The sequence below is a fragment of the Mirounga leonina genome, unplaced genomic scaffold (assembly GCF_011800145.1).
Source record: "Mirounga leonina isolate KUSES-001 unplaced genomic scaffold, KU_Mleo_1.0 Mir_150, whole genome shotgun sequence".
Lineage (NCBI taxonomy): Eukaryota > Metazoa > Chordata > Mammalia > Carnivora > Phocidae > Mirounga > Mirounga leonina.
This window is the reverse complement of record NW_023270374.1, coordinates 11,827,548-11,849,343: the sequence shown is the minus strand read 5'-3', so window position 1 is coordinate 11,849,343 and position 21,796 is coordinate 11,827,548. Positions and strand designations below refer to the sequence as shown.

Here is a 21,796-nt window from a genome sequence, read left to right as displayed (position 1 = left end):
TCAGAGAAAGACAAATACCATATGATTTCACTTGTATGTGGAATTTAAAAAACAAAACAAATGAACATGGAAGGGTGGGGGAGAGAGGGGCAAACCAAAAAACAGACTGTTAACTATAGAGAACAAACTGATGGTTACTGCATGGGAGGTAGGTGATGGAATGTTAAACAGGTGATGGGTATTCAGAAGGGCACTTGTGATGAGCACTGGATGTTGTATGTAAGTGATGAATCACTAAATTCTACATCTAAAACTAATATTGCACTGTATGTTACCTAGCTGGATTTAAATAAAAACTTAGAAAAATAAAAAAAATTAAAAATTAAAAAATTAAAAAGAAGACAGTAACTTACAAGGGAAAAACCATAAGGCTAGCAGATTTTTCAGCAGAAACTTTCCAAGCCAGGAGTGGCATGATATATTCAAAGTGCTGAATGGGAAAATCCCTGGCCAAGGGACTGATAGCAGGCTATCATTCAAAAATAGAAGGAGAGATAAAGAGTTTCCTAGACAAATAAAACTAAAGGAGTTCAACCACTAAACCAGCCCTGCAATAAATATTAAAAGGGACTCTTTGAGTGGAAAGGAGAGACCAAAAGTGACAGTATAAAGGTAAGAAACACAAAAGCAGTAGAAATGAATATTTCTGTAAAAAATCAGTCAAGGAACTCCCAAAATAAAAGGATGTAAAATGTAACAACATATAACTACAATGTGAGGAGGAAAAGAGTAAAGAATGGGTTCAAACTTAAACGACTGCCAATTTAACATAGACCGCTATATGCAGAAGATATATATATACCTAATGGTAGCTACATATCAAAACCCACTAATAAATATGCAAAGAATAAGGAAAAAGAAATCTAAATATATCACTAAAGAAAATCAGCAAATCGTGAAAGAAAGACAAGAAAATATCAGAGAAAATCTTCAGAAACCATAAAACAAATAATAAAATGACAATAAATGCTTATATGTCAATAATTATTTTGAATGTAAATGGACTAAATGTTCCAATCAAAAAACACAGGATGACAGAATGGATAAAAAAACAAGACCATCTATGTGATGCCTACAAGAGATTCATTTTAGACCCAAAGACAACTGCAGACTGAAAATCAGGGAATAGAGAAACATCTATCATGCAAATGGAAGTGAAAAGAAAGCCAGAGTAGCAATACTTATAACAGACAAAACAGACTTTAAAACAAAGACTGTAATAAGAGACAAAGAAAGACACTATATAATAATAAAGGGGACAATCCAAAAAGAAGATATAACAATTGTAAATATTTATATACCCAATATAGATGCACCCAAATACATAAAACAGTTAATAACAAACATAAAAGAACTAATCGATAATACAATCATAGTAGGGGACTTTCACAGCCCACTTACATCAATGGACAAATCATTTAAACAGAAAATCAGCAAGGAAACAGTGGCTTTGAATGACAAACAGGAACTGATCGATTTAACAGATATATTCAGAACATTCCATCTTAAAACAGCAGAATATACATTGCCTTCAAGTGTACATTCTCTAGAATAAATCACATATTACCCCACTAAACAAGCCTCAACAAATTCAAGAAATCAAGTCATATCATGTATCTTTTCTGACCACAACTCTATGAAACTAGAAGTCAACCACAAGAAAAAATCCAGAAAGACCACAAATGTATGGGAGGTTAAATAACATGCTATTAAACAATGGATGGGTCAATGAGGGGGGGAAAAAAGTACATGGAAACAAATGAAAATGAAAACACAACAGTCCAAAACCTCTGGGATGCAGCAAAAGCAGTTCTAAGAGGGAAGTTTATAGCAATAGAAGCCCACCTCAAGAAGCAAGAAATATCTCAAATAAATAATGTAACCTTACATATAAAGGTGTTAGAAAAACAACAACAAATAAAATGTAAAACTAGTAGAAAGAAGGAAATAATAAGGATTAGAGCAGAAACAAATGAAATATAAACTAAAAAAAACAATAGAGGAGATCAATGAAATCAGGAGCTGGTTCTTGAAAAAAATCAATAAAATTGAGAAACCTCTAACCAGACTTATCAAGAAGAAAAGAGGAAGGACTCAAATAAATAAAATCACAAATGAGAGAGGAGAAATAACAACCAACACCATAGAAATACAAACAATTATAAGAGCATATTATGAAAACCTATATGCCAACAAACTGGACAATCTAAAAGAAAGGGATAAATTTCTAGAAACACATAGATTACCAAAACTGAATAAGAAAGAAATAGAAAATTTGAACAGATCAATAACCAGCAAAGGAATTGAATCAGTAATCAAAAAAACTCCCAAGAAATAAAAGTCCAGGACCAGATGGCTTCCCAGGCAAATTCTACCAAACATTTAAAGAATAGTTAATACTATTCTTCTCAAACTATTCCAAAAATTATAAAAGGAAGGAAAACTTCCAAATTCATTCTATGAGGCCAGCATTACCCTGATACCAAAATCAGATCAAGACACCACTAAAAAAGAGAACTGCAAGCCAATATTTCTGATGAACATAGATGTAAAACTCCTCAACAAAATATCAGCAAACTAAATCCAACAGTACATTAAAAAAAATCATTCACCACAATTAAGTGGCATTTATTCCTGGGATGCAAGGGTGGTTCAATATTCACAAATCAGTCAATGTGATACATTATTACATCAATAAGAGAAAGGATAAGAACCATATGACCATTTCAATAGACACAGAATAAGCATTTGACAAAGTACAACATCCATTCATGATAAAAAAAAAAAAAACCCTCAATAAAGTAGGTTTAGAGAGAGCATACTTCAGCATAAGGCGGCTATATATGAGAAACCCACAGCTAACATATTCAATGGTAAAAAACTGAAAGCTTTTCCCCTAAGATAAGGAACAAGACAAAGACAGCCATTCTCACCACTTTTATTCAACATAGTACTGGAAGTTCTAGACACAGGCATCAGACAAGAGGAAGGAATAAAAGGTATCCAAATTGGTAAGGAAAAAGTAAAACTTTCACTATTTGCAGATTACATGACACTATATATAGAAAAACCAGAAGACTATACCAAAAAACTACTAGAACTAGTAAACGAATTCAGTAACGTCACAGGATATAAAATCAATGTGCAGAAATCTGTTACATTTCAGGGCGCCTGAGTGGCTCAGTCGGTTAAGCATCTGCCTTCAGCTCAGGTCATGATCCCAGGGTCCTGGGATCGAGCCCCACATCGGGCTCCTGGCTCAGCGAGGAGCCTGCTTCTCCCTCTCCCCTCTGCCTCTCTCCCTGCTCATGTTCTCTCTATCTGTATCTCTGTGTCTCAAATGAATAAATAAAATCTTTAAAAAAAAAAAAAAAGAAATCTGTTGCATTTCTATACACCAGTACTGAAGCAACAGAAAGAGAAATTAAGAAAACGATCCCATTTACAATTGCACCAAAAATAATAAGATACCTAGGAATAAACCTAAGGAACAAAGTGAAACATCTGTACTCTGAAAATTATAAAACACTGATGAAAGAAACTGAAGACAACACAAAGGAATGAAAGGACATTCCATGCTCATGAATTGAAAACAAATATCACTAAAATGTCTATACTACCCATAACAATCTGAAGATTTAATTCAATCCCTATAAAAATACCAACAGCATTGTTCACAGAACCAGTACAAACAATTCTTAAATTTGTATGGAACCACAAAAGACCCTGAATAGCCAAAGCAATCTTGAAAAAGAAAAGCAAAAGCATCACAATTCCATACAACAAAACTGTAGTGACAAGACAGTATGGGAATGGCATAAAAATAGACACATAGATCAACAGAACAGAAGAGAAAATCCAGAAATGAACCCACAACTATATGGCCAATTAATCTTCAACAAAGCAGCAAAGAATAGCCAATGGGAAAAAGTCTCTTCAATTTAAATGGTGTTGGGAAACTAGAAAGCAACATGCAAAAGAAAAAAACTGGGCAACCTTCTTACATCATACACAAAAGTAAACTCAAAATGGATTAAAGACCTAAATGTGAGACCTGAAACCATAAAAATCCTAAAGGAAAACTCACGTAGCTGTAGCAACTTTTTTCTAGATAGGTCTCCTGAGGCAAGGGAAACAAAAACAAAAATAAACTATTAGGATTACATCAAAATAAAAAGCTTCTGCATAGCAAAGGAAAAAATTAGCAAAACTTAAAGGCAAACTGCAGAATAGGAGAAATTTGCAAATGACATATCTGATAAAGGGTTAGTATTCAAAATACATAATGAACATATAAAACTCAATACCTGAAAAACAAATAATCCAATTAAAAAATGGGCAGAAGACATGAATAGACATTTCTCCAAAGAAGACATTCTGATCCCAACAGAACATGAAGAGATGTTCATCATCACTTAGCATCAGGGAAATGCAAATAAAAACTACAATGAGATATCACCTCTCACCTGTCAGGATGGCTAAAATCAACAACACAAGAAACAACAGGTGTTGGTGAAGATGTGGAGAAAAAAGAACACTCATGCACTATTGGTGGGAATGCAAACTGGCAAAGCCACTGTGGAAAACACTATGGAGATTTCTCAAGAAGTTAAAAATAGAACCACCCTATGATCCAGCAATTGTACTACTGGGTATTTTCCCAAAGAACACAAAAACACTAATTCAAAGGGATACACGCACCCCTATGTTTCTTGTAGCATTATTTACAACAGCCAAATTATGGAAGCAGCCCAAGTATCCACTGACTAATGAATGGATAAAGAAGATATGGCATATATATACAATGGAATATTACTCAGCCATAAAAAAGAATGAAATATTTCCATTTTGCAATGACATGGATGGAGCTAGAGAATATAATGCTAAGCAAAATAAGGCAGTCAAAGAAAGACAAATACCCTATGATTTCACTCATGTGTGGAATTTAATGAACAAAACAAATGAACAAAAAGGGGAAGAGAGACAGAGACAAATCAAGAAACGGACTCTTAATTATAGAGAATAAATTGATGGTAAAAGTTACCAGAGGGGATCGGGGTAGGAGGGATTAAGGAGTGCACTTGTGATGAGCACCATATGTTGTATGGAAGTGTTGAACACTATATTATACACCTGAAACTAATATAACACTGTATGTTAACTAACAAGACTTAAAATAAAAACTTAAAAAAAAATGAATGTCTACAACATACTTATTTCATATTTTCTATTTAGTGATGCTTTATATGCCAAGTCTTTTGCAAGCTGGTTGAAGTTTCTATGACATACATACTCTCTCTCTCTCTCATGGTAACTCCCCTTTAGGTAAAGTGTTTTATTTCAATTTAAGGTTGTACTTTGGATTCATATTTGAGGACTATTTTGAGATCTGACTTGAAAGAGCATTCCTTCATGAAAGATTTTCATTTTCTTCTGTTAAGCCCTGGAAGCTTCATTTATCTAGGACTACCTTAAATGAAAATTCTCTTCTATTAACTTGAAAGTGTGATTTTTGCAGCTAGTATTTTGTCTAGCACTGTTGGATTATTTGCAATCAGAAGGTTCGAGGATCTCCACTTCACAAAATTGCCAGGAACAGGAGTGCCTATATTTCCTGAACTTTAGTGTGGTACTTATTGCATCTTATATTTTATTTATGATGCATCTGCCCTTTTTCTTCCCATACAATGCAAGTTCCTTGATAGCAAAGCTATTTTGTTTTATCTGTGACTCTCTCATAGCAGCCAACAAAGTACATAAATGGATTTCAATGAATATTTGTTAAATAAAAAGATGTTAAAAATTCTGAAAGTATAAATGCATAAGGCCCAAGAACTGTGATGAATAATGCATGCTTTGGCAGCTGCCTAATTTATTGTTTTCCTAATTTTGCAATTTGTACATGTGAATACAACAGACTTAAGTATCACATTTTCTATGATAATTAAGAAGAAACATGTTTGATTTTTTAATAGATAAAAAGAGTAAATTCTCTTAGGAGTCCCTCAAACTCCAGGTAGCTACAAAGGAAAAAGATTTCAGCATTTGAAAAAGAAAAATGTATGTAAAGAAAATAGACAAATGTCTTGAAAAAAATGCAAAACCGCACTGGTGAAGAGAACAGTATATTTTTAAAATTTTCTAAATTATAAAGAAATTCATGAAACATAATTAATGATCTCACAAAAAGGTTAAAATGTGTAATGACAACTTACTTTTGTTCTTCCTATGGAAGCTAATGCTCAGGAATTATCAGGGTTTTAGTTAAGATTTGGTCATTAAAAGAAAACATTTATTGAATATAACCTCTCAATTTGGCAGAAAATCACAAGAGGGGACTCTTCAACCTCAATTGTTGATGGCATTCTGCATTTCACAATAAACCTATGATGTCAATAAAGTGCAAGAATATTCCTCAAAGAAATTAATTGAGAGAACACTAAGCTAATAACTTAGCTTAGAAAGTCAAAGAGAAGAAGAAATTGGGTATTTACAGATAGCATTTTATCAACTATTATATTTAGTAGTGAGCAGAACCAACTAGAAAATGTACTGTGGCATTACTTGCTGAGAACTGGGAAAGAAGCTATAATACCACCCTGAAGTTCACACACCACACGTACAGCCACAGTTTGCATGGAAAAAAAGAGTAATTCATGAAACCAAGTTCATTCAAAGATAACCATGAATAGGAAAAGTCACATCTGAATCATTGTAAGAGCTTTTAAATGTGTGTGTAATCACTTAAAAAGCACAACTAAAAAGGAAATCTATTTATTTCTTTTCCCTACTTAACTAAGCATTCAGTCTATAATCAGCTGGTTAGCATGAAGTATTATTAAGGCACTATTTTTACAGTACCTATTTTATGGGTTTTGTATGTTACACAAACAGTGGTTTTTTTTAAAATGCATGAATTGGTTATTCTCTTTCATGCTTCCTATATTAAGTCAAACCAAAGCTCTGGATCTTGGTAATGCAAGTGGAAACAAAAACAGTTCAATCTTCAAAATGTCTTTCAATTTTACTCTATTCATTCTATCACATTAAAGTCTCATTTATCAAAAATAGATTTTTAGAGAGCCCTGCATTTAATTTCAGAGTTTGTTTCAAATTACAAAAAAATAGGAAATAACAAGTCACTGACTAGAAAAAATACATAAAAACAAATTATTTAATCATAAGTGTAAAATTAGTTTTAAAAAGATCCCTTATTGCTGCAGAAGGTCACAGATATCAAACATATCACCACTCAAAAAAGACAGGGTTATTTTAAAATTCTGTAGAGATGGTTACTGCTACACCATTTTTCAATCTTTCATTGTAGATAATTTTATTATTAATAAAAGTTAAATGTCAATTAAAAGAAAATCGCCCAAACAAGACAAAGAAAAATGGTCAAGAGCTATGAGCAGATAATTCACAGATTAATACAAAAGGCCAAGTTATAGTGAAAAGTTGCTCAACCTCACTCATCAAAAAAAGATGAGTTAAAACTGGAAATCATTTTTTTAATCCATGACTTTGGCTATCTTTTAAAAGTTGATAATAACCATTAGAAAAGAGTGTGAAGGAGACTTCTAGTTTCCAGTCCAGCATGTAAGGAGCTTGGAAGTTGTCACTCTATCCTAACAAGTGAAAAGCTGAATAAACTGAAAGAAATCAACAACTCTTCTTAGATCCATCAGAGAAGTGAGGTCACAAGGTAAACAACCGCCCGCAAAATTGGAGAGAGTCAGATACAGAGAATCACAACTTATCAGAGCACAAAACCATGAACAGAAGCCTCCACAGAAGTGGTGCCAGGATAGGAAAACCAGAACTGTAACTGAAGAACTGCTGGATTCTCAGTGGAGCCAAGTCCCTGAGTTAAAAACTCTTGGGTGGGTGTGTGTGGGAAGGAGAGCATCCCATTCCTCAACAACCCATTGATGAATGGGATGACAGTACGGTGAGTTTTACCTCCTGGAGCTCTACCAGGTTTTCACAGTAGTGAAAATTGGAGAAAAATTCCTTCATGCTTCTTGGAGGAGGAGGAGAAAAGGAACCATTTTTAATACAAGAGAGCATTCTGTTCTTATTAACAACGCCTGCCCTCAAGAGAAACTATTTTACCAGAGCCTAGTCTGTGGGGTTTTATCAGAGCCTACATTCAACTCAAAATACTCAATTCCAGCCAGCTCTGACCTACACAGGAGAAGGTAGGGGTAAAAAACAAAGAGGCACTTGGCAAAGTTCACAGACCAGAGGCACGGGCTCAATAAAGGACTGGGACATAATTATAGGAATATAGAATGTTCCCCTCCCCCTATACCTCATCACCATATTACTAAAGGCCTACTTCCCACAGTTCCTTTTACCCAATACATCATGTCCAGTTATCAAGAAAAAATTACAAGGCATACTATAATGCCAAAAACCCAGTTTGAAGAGCCAGAACAAGCATCTAACCAGATTCAGATATGACAAGAATGCTGGAAGTATCAGAGAAGGAATTTAAAAGAACTATAATTCATACACTAAGGGCTCTAATGAAAAAGTAGACAAGATGCAAGAACAATGGATAATGTAAGCACAGAGATGGAAAGTCTAAGAAAGAATACAAAAGAAATGCTAGAAATCAAAAACACTAAGGATATGCAAACATCTAAAACTGAAGAAGCAAAAAGAAAAAAGACTGAAAAGCAGAACAGAATATTCAAGAACTGTGGAATGACTACAAAAGATGTAACCTAAACAAAACAGGAATACCAAAAGAAGAGGAGAGAAAGGAACAGAAGAAATATTTGAAACAGCAACTGAGAGTTTCTCCAAATTAACATCAGACACCAAATCACAGATCCAGGAAGCTCAGAGAATAAGCAAGATAAATGCCCCCAAAAAACTATATTCAGGTAAATCATATTCAAAGTACAGAAAATCAAAGATAAAGATAAAAACCTTGAAAGAAGCCAGAAGGGAAAAAACACCTTACCCACAGAGGAGTAAAGACAAGAATTACATCTGACTTCTCAGATATCATGGAACAAAGGAGACTGACATGAAATATTTCAAGTGTCAAAAGAAAAAACAACAACAAAACACACACACACACACACACACACAAACTCCACCAAACTTGGATCTTTCGAAAGGAGGAATAAAGACTTTCTCAGACAAACATTAACGGAATTTGTTGCCAGTAGACCTGCCTTGCAAGAAATATTAAAGGAGAAGGAAACTGATAAGCCAGAAATGTGGCTCTATATAAAGGAAGAACATTAGAGTAATAAGGGAAGGTTAAATAAACTTTTCTTTTTCTTTTTTTTTAAAGATTTTATTTATTTCAGAGAGAAAGAGAGAGTGCGCATGAGCAGGGGGAGGGCCAGAGGGAGAAACAGACTCCCCACTGAGCAGGGAACGGGATGTGGGACTGGATCCCAGGACCCTGAGATCCTGACCTGAGCTGAAGGCAGCCACTTAACCACCTGAGTCACCCAGGCACCCCTAACTTTTATTTTTCTTATTCATAAGTGATTCAACAATTAATTTGTTCAAAATAATAAAAGCAACAATGTATCTAAATGTATGCGTGTATATTTATATATGATTATATAACGCCTGAAATGAATGACAACAATGATATAGGGATGAGAGGGAGGAATTGGGAATTTTTATTTGAGGTACTTGCGCTACCCATGAAGCAGTATAGTATTATTTGAAAGTAGACCTAGATTAGTTGTAAATGTATACTGCAAACTGTAGGGCAACCACCAAAAAAAAAGCTTTAAAAAAATTGATACTCCACAAAAGGAGAAAAAATAGCATCTTGTAAAATGCTCAGAGTATACAGAAACAGGCATTCCCACATGGGAAAATGATATAAACAAGAATTACAGACAACATGAATCTTTCTCAGTAGGGTAATGGATAAATTATGGAACGACAGAATATTCAGCTATAAATGTATACATACTGATATATTAAAAGCATCAAGATATGGGGCACCTTGGTGGCTCAGTCAGTTAAGTGTCTGCCTTTGGCTCAGGTCATGAGCCCAGGGTCCTGGGATTAAGCTCCTGTCTTGGGCTCCCTGCTCAGTGGGGTGCCTACTTCTCCCTCTTCCTCTGCCCCTCCCCCTGCTTGTGCTCTCTCTCTCTCATGAATAAATAAAATCTTTTTTAAAAAAGCATCAAGATATGTTAAGTGAAAAGCATTCTGCAAAACAATATATTAGAAATCTCTTCTATATAACTGTTTAAAATGATGAGAGAGGGAGAGAGAGTGGGGGTGGGAGGTACATGGACAAACAGAATAGACTATGAAGCCACATTCCAAATTGTCAGCAGTGGTTCTTTCTGGCAAGAGCAATGGGACTTAGAGTAAATGGAAAGGGGGCATCTGTCTTGATTATTATATAAAATCTTTCTATGTATACATTGCAACGAGAATCTCTAGATATATTATCTACACAAATGTTTTTTTAAAAGAAAAAACAAAGGAAGCAAGAAAGGAAGAATATAGTGGTGTCTTTCCATAAAACCAAGAAAGCGGTTGCTAGCTAGTTTTAGTCACTGCCATAACGATTTCAGCCAAATTACTTCAAACAGGAACTTGAGATCCACCATTAACAATTTTAATTTATAGTGTCAATTAAAGAGCAATTTGATTTCCAACTATACTTTCACACAAATAGTTTAGATTGGCCTGTGAACAAACCAAGGATCCAACAGAATTTTGGAGCTAGAGGGGACTTTCTGGGCCCTCACTCTATTCATGAGGAAACTGAGAACAAAGAGTTGTCCTAAAACAAACAACTAATTTCTTCACTGTTTAAAAGAGGGAAGAACTCAACCTTCTTGCTCCTTGTCCAGGCCTCTGGTAAATTCAATTTATTTCTTCTAACTACTATATAAATATCATTTGTGGTTCCTGAAAATTCCCAAGTGGTTCTGGAAAATTTTCATTTTCCAATCCTATTTCCAAATCACCTGAATAAAAAGAATTTCAGTTCCAGGTTGGATACAATAGAGAATTCATAGAACTCAGCATGGTGAAGGAATTTAGAAACTGTTTGTCTAACATTCTTTTTTTTTTTTTTTAAACAAAACAACTTAAGTAACTTGCTACATCCAGTGAGTCAGACACAGAGTCCAGAGTGGAACCCAACTTTGCTAACCCCCAGGATAGTCTCTCCCTGTATTTCCTATTCATTTTACTTAAAAAAAAAAGGCAGTATGATCCTACACAAAGAATACACACTAACTGGGTGACACTGGGCAAGTCATTAAACTTGAAAACTAAGTTTTCTTCAACTATTAAATACACAGGGTCAATCAGGTGAGCTCTGAAGTTTCTTACTTCTTTCCATGAATCTGGAATTGTTAAGATAGGGTTCAAATGCACCATTAGGTCCTGGGTCCCAGTGGCAAAATGAAATACTGCAGTCCAACTCTCTGAGTAGCTTCAAAGAGCTATAGAGAAGGAAAGCACAGACAACCAGAAGAGAATAGAATGGAGTTCAGGAACTCCTTAGCATGGACCCAAATCTGGAAAGGTAGAACTAGCTGGTGAATCTGTGGTTTTAGATTCAGTAAAGTGCTTCAGAAAGTTGCCATGTGCCATAATTCCACACCTACCACAGGTTCCCAGGAAGTTAACTTCTCTTGAGCATCTAGTTTTCACCTCTAATTATTCCTTCCCACTAATGTTCTGAGAATGCATCTAATATAGCTGGACAACTAATAATAAATTATATAAATTATATATGCTATTAAGGCCAAGAATTTGGTTTCCTTTAAAAACAGCATTCAACAGTTGGTAATTGTTAAAACAAAAGACCAATAATACCTAAGTCTGATTCTGATATATTTGAGGATAGAGTAACACGAATGTAATCAACCTTTTTCTGAAAAATCATGAGAGGCAGACCTCAAAGGCCTGTTCCTAACTCATTCCTCAGCTTACATTTTGCTATCAGGCAATTCTTGCTAGCATTTATATAGTTAATACCACTACTTATGTCTTCATAACCTCAGTTTAAATAACTATAAGAAAGCACCTGTACAAAATCTCTTCACATTGAATTATTTTCCTACAGTTATTCACTCTGTTCTTCCTTCGGATATATCCAATTCTTTCCTGCCCATAATCTGTTTTTCTTTCTCTTTGCCCTAAAAATCTTTCCTATAGGGCATGATACTTATTAAAGGCTGGAACAATAATGAAATACAGTTTCATCCCCATCCCCAAAACCTTCCATCGATCCCATCAGTTGTATGCTTATCTAGTTGATACGTTTTATCCTTTGAGCTTCTAAGTGGATTTTCATAAATTCTAAGTAGAGATACCTTTGGGATGAAATATGTTTTGATAGGTAAATCCTAAATTTGGGCAGAATAAATAGTTTAGAGCTCCCCATGAGTACCCTAAAGGTAGGACTGGGGCTAGGATGTGACTGGACATGTGGGCATTGGTGGGAAAACCAGAAGAAAAGAATTGATCACTGGCATAGGTTTCTGCCCCTCTTTCCAAGCTGGTGAAGGTAGAGGAAAAAGAGGAGACAAATAAAAAAGCCCTAGCTAGGTCTGGAGGATCCAAGAATAGATGAGGCCTAAAGACACAGAAAGCCAGGTAGGGAAGTTCCCCATTCCCATGCCACACTCAGGCCAGTAAGAGGCTCTAGGAGTAAAGCAGAAAAACTAGCCTCATATACTTGGGCAATGAGGACTTGACATTCTCATTGATTATTCCAGAAGTTTCAGACCATCTGATTCTACTACCACTAGCATCTACTGTCAGTGGATGCTGTGTGCACTAAGGAAACCACAGGCTACAAAACAACCATGGACACCATAGCAAATTCAGCAGTAACAGAAGCCAGTAACCCATAAGGAGGTAGAGGGCAAGTCCCATCTCAGCAGAAACCAACAGTAGGAGGAGGGAGACCATGTACCAGATGGTCCCTCCCACAATGACAAAGAAGTTCCCTTGAATCCCACTGCCACCCAGCAGAGAGGAAAAGTGGCAAACAAATATAAAATGCCATGTATAAAGAGACTAGGCTTACATGGAAGGAGCTAGCAGAATGAAGGCAAGAAGTCAGGCATTAAACTGAGTTAAAGAAGATAAACAGTTACAAAAGGCACCCTTCCTGCAATTTCCAGCATGGGCTGGGAAGGAGACAGTATGGGTGTGGACATCTGGTGAAGTCTGCCCCAGCCACAGGCCCAGAACACAGTCACCCTGTGACTTTGAAGCCTAAGCCTGGGGCTGGCAATATAACTCCAGCAGCTGCACAGGACTCCCTTGGCAAGGCCCCACACAGTCTGCATGTAGCCCCTGTGGCCCAGAGAGTCAAAGACCAAGTAGTCAGTCCCTCTAGAAGCCCTCTGTGACCTATGGGCTCTGAAGTCCTCTGTGTCTTCTGCCTCCACTGGTGCCAGGCTCCCACTACACACCCAGCCACTAGGTACTGATCATCTGCTCCCTGTCTGCACTCAAGAGTAGCCTACTGTCTGCACAGCAACTCCAAACCAGTCCCAGCAAGGCCAAACCAGTGAACTTCTCTGCTACCTGGTAGCCAAACCATTCCTTCTTCATCAAGGTCTGTGCCCCTTCCAAGTATGTCCTCACTTGGACACTCAGCTCTAGAGTACCACCTAGAGTTTCTTTATATCTTACAGTTACTCTTTCAACATAGTTAACAATTCTTTATATTATACTTCTCCTGATTAACCTAATGTATAGTTTGTTTGTTTGTGTTTTTAAGATTTTATTTATTTGTCAGAGAGAGAGAGCACACAAGCAGGGGGTGCAGCAGGTAGAGAGAGAAGCAGGCTCCCTGCTGAGAAAGGAGCCCGATGCAGAACTCTATCCCAGGACGCGGGGATCATGACCTGAGCCAAAGGCAGATGCTTAACCAACTGAGCCACCCAGGCATTCCCAATGTATAGTTTCTATCTCCTGATTGGACCCAGAGGGCTACATCCACCTAGTCTCAAAATCTGAGTCTACCAATATTTCTACTTTCTCCATTTCCTCTCCATCCCTTGGACCATTCCCAGCCCCTCATGTCTCTTTCCTATAGAGATGGTCTTGGACAACCTTAGATCTATTTTATAAACCCTCCCCCAAAATACCATTTTATTTGTCAACTTAGAAACACATAAGGGTTCTCTCCTTCCTATCAGATCAAATATGAACTCTTATGTTGAGATTTTTTTTTTAAGATTTTATTTATTTATTTACTTTTATTATGTTATGTTAATCACCATACATTACATCATTAGTTTTTGATGTAGTGTTCCATGATTCATTGTTTGTGTATAACACCCAGTGCTCCATGCAGAACGCGCCCTCCTTAATACCCATCACCAGGTTAACCCATCCCTCCCCCCCATAACCCTCAGTTTGTTTTTCAGAGTCCATAGTCTCTCATGGTTCGTCTCCCCTTCCGATCCCCCCCTTCATTCTTCCCCTCCTGCTATCTTCTTATGTTGAGATTTTAAGGCCTTATGTGACCTGGCCTCACCAGCCCCACTGCACATAAGGAATACTTCCTGCCAGATAAAGAGTCATATAAGTGTCTAGCTCTCCTGATACCGCATCCGACTGTCATGTCTGTTTATACTCCTCTTGCTCCCTCTTTTCCCACTTATCCCAGAGCCTTCTGGGGCCAGTTCTAAGAGCCCCCATCCATTAGTTCTTTTGGGAACAATTTCTTCCTACACTTTTGTCTGCATTGTCTTCATCACATAATTGGCATTCTATTATACCCTGTCTTAATTGTCCAACTAGAGATACCACCTCCCAGATTAACCCTGTAATAGGCTTTTCTAATTTATTCATGGCTATTACCCTAAATTATTTTTAACTATATATGTCTTATACAACTTCACTACTCTTCACATAGTGGTAAGCTCAATGTTACATGATGGGAAAAGCAGACTAAATCAAATAGTTTTAACCCTATGTAACAGTTATGGATAGGACCACCGCGAGGCAATATAAAATCCTTCTATAGATTTGAAAAAGACACCCCTTCCTCCAAACTGATGCAGCGTCACAGCTTGGCAAATGGAGCCCAGGCAGAATTTCAACTCAACCCTACAAAACTGTACATGGCAGCACTGGACTCATTAATGTATCACTGACTAAAAGAAGAGTCAAAGTGTATTATAAAAAAACTTTTAAAGGATGTTATCTCTTGAATTTTGTTTTAGTAGAATTTTATGCTACTATATATATATATCACTCTAATCCTAGATAATGTCTCACAGCTTGGGTATTAGATTAGTTTTATGGCAAATTTCATGCATTAGTAGGTATCTCATGTCATTCTTTTCATGACCAATATTAATTGGAGGTATAAGTCTATGCTAGGCCCTGGAGCTAGGCCTTTTGGCACAAATATGGTATCTGACTGGTTTACAGCTCAGTGAATCAATCTATATTTAGAAGAACACAATTTTTTAATGTTATACTTACTGATAAACTTGTTTTGCATAGTCTCCAACAGTGCTTGGTGAGCATCTTCAGCTTGTAAAGCGTGTGAACATTCTCTAGCCAGTATGGTACGTACAAGATGCTCCCCACATCCTAGAAATAAAAGGAAACCAAGAACGGTTGAGGAAAAGCAGTGCTAAACATCCCTCTTGTCTTATTAGCATTAAAACACCCTTATATGCCACTTAAGAAGTAGCTGTTTTGGAGAATAATTCAGTGATGGATGAAATGACTTCTATGAGCAATCTAGAATTTTAGTAATAAGACTCAGCAGAAAATAAACAAATAACTGTCTAATATCAAAAGGAAACAGAGAAAAATAAAAGAAAACCCCCTTTTTATAGGAATGGTTTACATAATATAGGAATTCAGATTCTCTGCCTAGGAATCTCCTAGGATTCTGTCTCATTTCCCTTGTTGGGTAACTACAGAAATTCTGTTTTATAATTTATTTGTTACATACAACTGTCCTAGTCTCCCATTTTGCCTCTGGCATCCCACACACCTGGGTGCATGGGAGAAGTCTAAACAGCCAGGGGCAATCTAGATTTCCATCGACCTATTTTTCACTAAAATGTCCACCACACCTCAACAGCTGCAAAGTGGACTTAATAAAATAGCACCTTTCTCACTTTATAATAGTAACTTACATAGCCTTCAGGGATGAATACTCTGTAATTTAAAAAAAATAAGAATATATTTTTAAATCCCTGGAGTAAACTGGGACCATTCAGACACACTAAGAAAGGGCAGGCATGATGGCGATGGGAAGCACTGCCTAGAATTCCATTACAATTTCTATCTGTTGAAAGTAGAAACTGCATGCAAAAGTAAAGACAAAAGAAATTTAACTTATAGGCTGGTAAGTTCAAATAAAAGATTTCTGAAGAGGCTGATTTTTTTTTCTTAAAATTAAAAAGCTACTTTCATAAACATTGGAGGGGTAAACCTTTTCAAAAAACTACTAAGTGACAGGGCACCTGGGTGGGTCAGTTGGTTAAGTGTCCCACTCTTGGTTTTGGCTCAGGTCATAATCTCATGGGTCGTGAGATTGAGCCCCACATCGGGCTCCACTCTCAGTGGGAAGTCTACTTGAAGATCCTCTCCTCCTGCCCCTCCCCACCACGCACACGCTCTCTCTCAAATAAATAAATCTTAAAAAAAAATACTAAGTGCCACTTGAAATGCTTATTATATATAAAATCAGTTGCATTAATTAAAATGCAAATACCCTCTTACCCAAATGAGAACAGAAGATACATAAGACCTGCTTCCCATCTCTTAAAAAATAAAATAAAATCTTGAGGGAAGCAGCTCAGCATGGGTACTGGTTGCCTAACTTGCTTACACCAAGTCCCACACACCTGTGCTTTGGTGGTACTGCCCTTCTCAGTCAAGCTTGCTTCAGTCCCAGTGGGACAGGCCCCTCCCCCAGAAGACCAGCAGAAACCCCGGCCCACACCACATGTCCCAAACAGAGTTCTACAGGGCCTCTGTTCTGGTGGAGTTGGTATCAGGGTCATTTCACAAGCAAACCAGAGCACACATAGTTAAAACTCGCCACAGTCAGGCCAGGAACCAAACACTGCCCACAACAAAGGAGAGCCTCTGCAGATGACTGGCCTAAAGGACAGAGCTGCCAAAACACAACAGCACAGGGCACACAGCACACATGGGAGACACTCCCTGAAATGTCAGACCCTGGGACCCTGGGCACTACATGACCTCTTCTTCATAAGGCCATTACTTTCAGGAGCAGGAGACATAGTGGGCTTTTCTAACACACAAAAGAAGGCAAGAACTTAGACAAAATATCAAGCTGGAGGAATTTATCCCAAATGAAAGAAAAAGATAAAGCCACAGCCAGAGAGCTAAGCAAAAAAGATATAAGGAACATGCCTGATGGAGAATTTAAAGCAACAATCATAAGGGTACTCTCTGGGCTTGAGAAAAGAATAGAAGACATTCTATCCCTTACAAGAGAGATAAAGGAGTTAAAAAAGAATTAATCAGAGATGAAGAATACAATAAACAAGACTGCAAGTAGGCTTCATGCAATGAATAGCAGGCTGGAAAAGGCAGAGGAATGAATGAGTGATCTAGAAGACAAAATAATGGAAAATAATGAAGCTGAACAAAGACAGAAAGAATTATGCAACACAAGAACAGACTCAGGGAACTCAGTGACTCCATCAAATGTAATAACATTCATATTATACGAGCCCAAGAAAAAGAAGAGAGAGAAAGGGGGCAGAAAATTTATTTCAAGCAATAACAGCAGAAAACTTTCCTAATCTGGGGAAGGAAACAGACATCCAGATCAGGAGGCACAGAGAACTCCTATCAAAATCAACAAAAGCAAGCCAACACCAAGCCATATTGTAATTAAATTTGCAAAATACCGTGATAAGGGAAAAATCTTGAAAGCAAAGAGACAAAGTAAGTCCTTAACTCAAAAGGGACAACCCATAAAGGTAGCTGCAGATTTCTCAACAGAAACTTGGCAAGCCAGAAGAAAGTGGCATGATATTCTCAAAGTGCTGAATGGGAAAAATCTGCAGCCAAGAACACTCTATCCAGCAAGGCTATCATTCAAAATAAATGGAGAGATAGTCTCCCAGATAAACAAAACCAAAGGAGTTCATGACCACTAAACCAGCCCTGCAAGAAATATTAAAGGAGACTTTTTGAGTGCCAAGGAGAGACCAAAAGTGACAAAGACAAGAAAGGATCAGAGATAATCTCCAGAAACAATGACAAAACAAATAAAGTGGCAATAAATACATAATCTATCAATAATTACTCTGAATGTAAATGAACTAAATGCTAAATGCTAGCTAAATCAAGAAGCACAGGGTGTCAGAATGGATAAAAAAACAAGACCCATCCACATGATGCTATAAAAGACTCATTTTAGACCTAAAGACACCTGAAGATTGAAAGTGACGGGGTGGAGAAATACTTCTTATGCAAATGGATGTTAAAAGAAAGCCAGAGTAGCAATACTTATATTGGACAAACTAGACTTTTTTGTTCTTGTACGGTTTTTGTTTTTGTATTTTTGTATTTTTTTAAAGATTTTATTTATTTGAGAAAGAGAGAGAGAGAGCAATCACAAGCAGGGGATGCAGGAGGCAGGGGAGAGGGAGCAGCAGGCAGGGGGAGAGGGAGAAACAGACTCCCTGTTGAGCAGGGAGCCGGATGCAGGGCTTGATCCCAGGACCCTGGGATCATGACCTGACCCAAAAGCAGATGCTTAACCAACTGAGCCACCTAGGCACCCCATATTATTTTATTTTTTAAGATTTTATTTATTTTAGGGAGAGATCACACACAAGCAGGGGGAGGAGCAGAGGGAGAGGAAGAGAGAGACTCTCAAGCAGACTCCCTGCTGAGCATGGAGCCCAGCACAAGGCCAGATCTCACCACCCTGAGATCATGACCCGAGCCAAAACCAAGAGTCAGACACCCAACTGACTGAGCCACCCAGGCACCCCTGTTCTTGTATTATTTTTATCCTGCTTTAGTATCAGGGTAGTATTGGCCTCATGGAATAATTCTGAATGTGTTCCCTCTATTCCATTATTTGGAAGATTTTCATAAAGATTGTGCTGGAAGATTTTTGATTCCTAATTCAATTCATTCTTGTTATTAGTCTAAAAAGATTTCCTACTTCTTGGATTTAAGATTCATGAGTGAATCTTAGTACCCTGTGCATTTTTAGGAATTATCTGGGGTTTTTTTCTAAGTTAATTGATGTGTTGGTATAAAATTGTTTATAGTAATCTGTTATCACACTATTTCTGTGGTTATCTGCTGTATTTTTTTCTATTTCTCATTTTGGTTTTTGAGTCTTCTCTCTTTTTTTTCTTAATGTAGTTAAAGCATTGCCAATTTTGTTTATTTTCTTGGAAAAACTGGTCATTACTTTCAATGTTATGTTATTGTTTATTCTGGTCTCTATTTTACTTAAAATTTCTGGGTTTCTTTAATTTCCTTCCTCTACTAGATTTCAACTAAGTTTCTTTTTTTCTAGTTCCTTGTGGTATAGTGTTGTTTATTTGAACTTTTTTCTTAATACAAGCATTTATAGCATAAATTTCACTCTTAACATCTGCTTTTGCTGCATTGCATAGGTTTTGGAATATTGTGTTTTCTTTTTCTTTTGTTTTGAGACATATTTTGATTTGCCAATTGATTTCCTATTTGGCCCATTGCTTGTGCAGTAGTGTGTTAATATTTATATATTAAATATTTAATATATACACTGTAGATTTTTCATCTTTGTTTTATTGTTGATCTTCAGTTTTGTACCACTGTGACTGGAAAATATAGTTGGTATGATTTCAGTCTTCTTAAACTTGTAATATTTGTTATGTCTCTTTTTATGTGATTTAACCAGGGATTCTTCTGTATATACCTGAAGAAAATGTGTATTCTATTTTTCTTGGATGGAATGTTTTATATATATCTTTTAGAACAACATATTCTGAAGTATGCTTCAAGTAAAAAATATTCTTGTTGAGAAAAAAAATTAAAAGCTCACCTTAAAAAAAATCCTGCCAAAGTTATTCCATTAGTTTATTAGAAATCAAGTTCTACATTCACATAATGGGTAAAGGGTATCAAAGGATCGGAGCACCCATTGAGACTACAGGAGAATTCAACTTATAGTCAAAAAATTCACAGCAAAAGAAGGAGCATCTCTACCATCCACTCAGATTCCCCCACAGGTCCAGGGACAAAGTAATGTTTTCTCATGTTATTAATCTGTATGCACACACACACACACACACACACTACACTAGTAAAGGTTCTTAGCAATCAAAAAGAAATGTGGGCTAAGATTATCAAATGAAAGAACCTCTCTTAAGTAATGTCTACAAATTTTTAAATTTATGAAACATAAAGCAACACAAACTGATATAATACACAATTCTCTGTTTAGCTGGCATGTATTGTGACAGGCATTAGGCACCAACAATAAATCACCCTAAAAATATTATCTATAATTGTAAATCATTGTTAAGCCTTTCATATCAGGAATTTTCCCTTCATATGTACAACCTCTACTTCCCATTCTCTCCCTATCTTCATTTCCTCCCTCAATATATACATGCACAGATGCATACATACATACATATACATACATATGTGCATATTATGAATACACTTACAATATATACTCATTTTCAAAAATACAAACCATTCAAAAAGTGTGAAAGTAACCATAAGAGACTCTTAATCTTAGGAAACAACTGAGGGGGTGGGGGTGGGGGATGGGGTAATGGGATGATGGACATTGGGGAGGGTATGTGTTGTAACGAGCACTGGGTATTATATAAGACTGATGAATGACAGACCTGTACCCCTGAAACAAATAATACATTATATGTTAATTAATTGAATTTAAATTTTAAAAATAAATTTTAAAAAAGTGTGAAAGTTTTTGTAAAAATCACTTCATATTTTGGGGCACCTGAGTGGCTCAGTAGGTTAAGTGTCTGCCTTCCCCTCAGGTCACGATCCCAGGATCCTGGGATCAACCCCTGCATCGGGCTCCCTGCTCAGCAGGGAGTCTGCTTCTCCCTCTGTCCCTCCCCTGCTCATGCCCGTGCTCTCTCTCTCTCTCAAAAAAATAAAATCTTTAAAAAAATCACTCAATATCTTGCCAGAAGTAACTTCCTTGTATTTTTTGGTAAAGTGTAAATGTAAATATCCTTCCAGATCTGAATATCATTTTATAAGCATCTAAACTTATAGGAAGATCTAAAAATGCAATTTAATATATAACTTTCTGAGCAGGATTGTGGTGTTCCCTATTTTGTTAAATTTTTGCAATATTATTTTTATAATCAGGGAAAAAAACAGCAATAAAGCTAATAGAAAAGAAACCATTTTTGACACTTACTATGTAAAGATACTGTGCTAAGCTCATGAAACTCCATAAATTTTAATTCCCTTTGTGTACATATTTGATGTTGAAGAGTGAAATGTTATACTTTAGAACAATAATAGCTGTTAGAAAATTGGCATATTATAAGCTAAATGAGTGTTCAGAAGGTTATGTACACATGCCTCAAGTCAAAGAGCTAAACCACATGAAGTTAACATTACATCAAAAATACACAATATGTGTCAAAGAGACTTTTCCTCCGTTGTTATACAAGAATATACAGGGTTTTCCAATGATTGATTTTTCACCGAGAAACTTAAAATTATGACTTCTATTCGGACATATATCACCTCTAAAATAAGAGCGCTGACATCAAAAGCTTGTTCTCCTGCAGGTTCCAATCAAAGAAAAGTT

At 36.5% G+C, this 21,796-nt stretch overlaps 1 protein-coding gene across 3 annotated transcripts in view; it reads right to left on the bottom strand.

The window, feature by feature from the left end:
* Positions 1–21,796, bottom strand: part of TASP1 (taspase 1) — a 303,312-nt gene that overhangs the window by 96,565 nt on the left and 184,951 nt on the right. For all 3 annotated transcript variants that reach the window (XR_004679429.1, XM_035005826.1, XM_035005827.1), the window contains one exon: positions 15,469–15,579. Coding sequence is in view for 2 of the 3 variants with exons in the window: in XM_035005826.1 (XP_034861717.1) it covers positions 15,469–15,579 (111 nt within the window). In the remaining variant the exon portion in view is untranslated. The remainder of the gene's footprint in view (positions 1–15,468; positions 15,580–21,796) is intronic.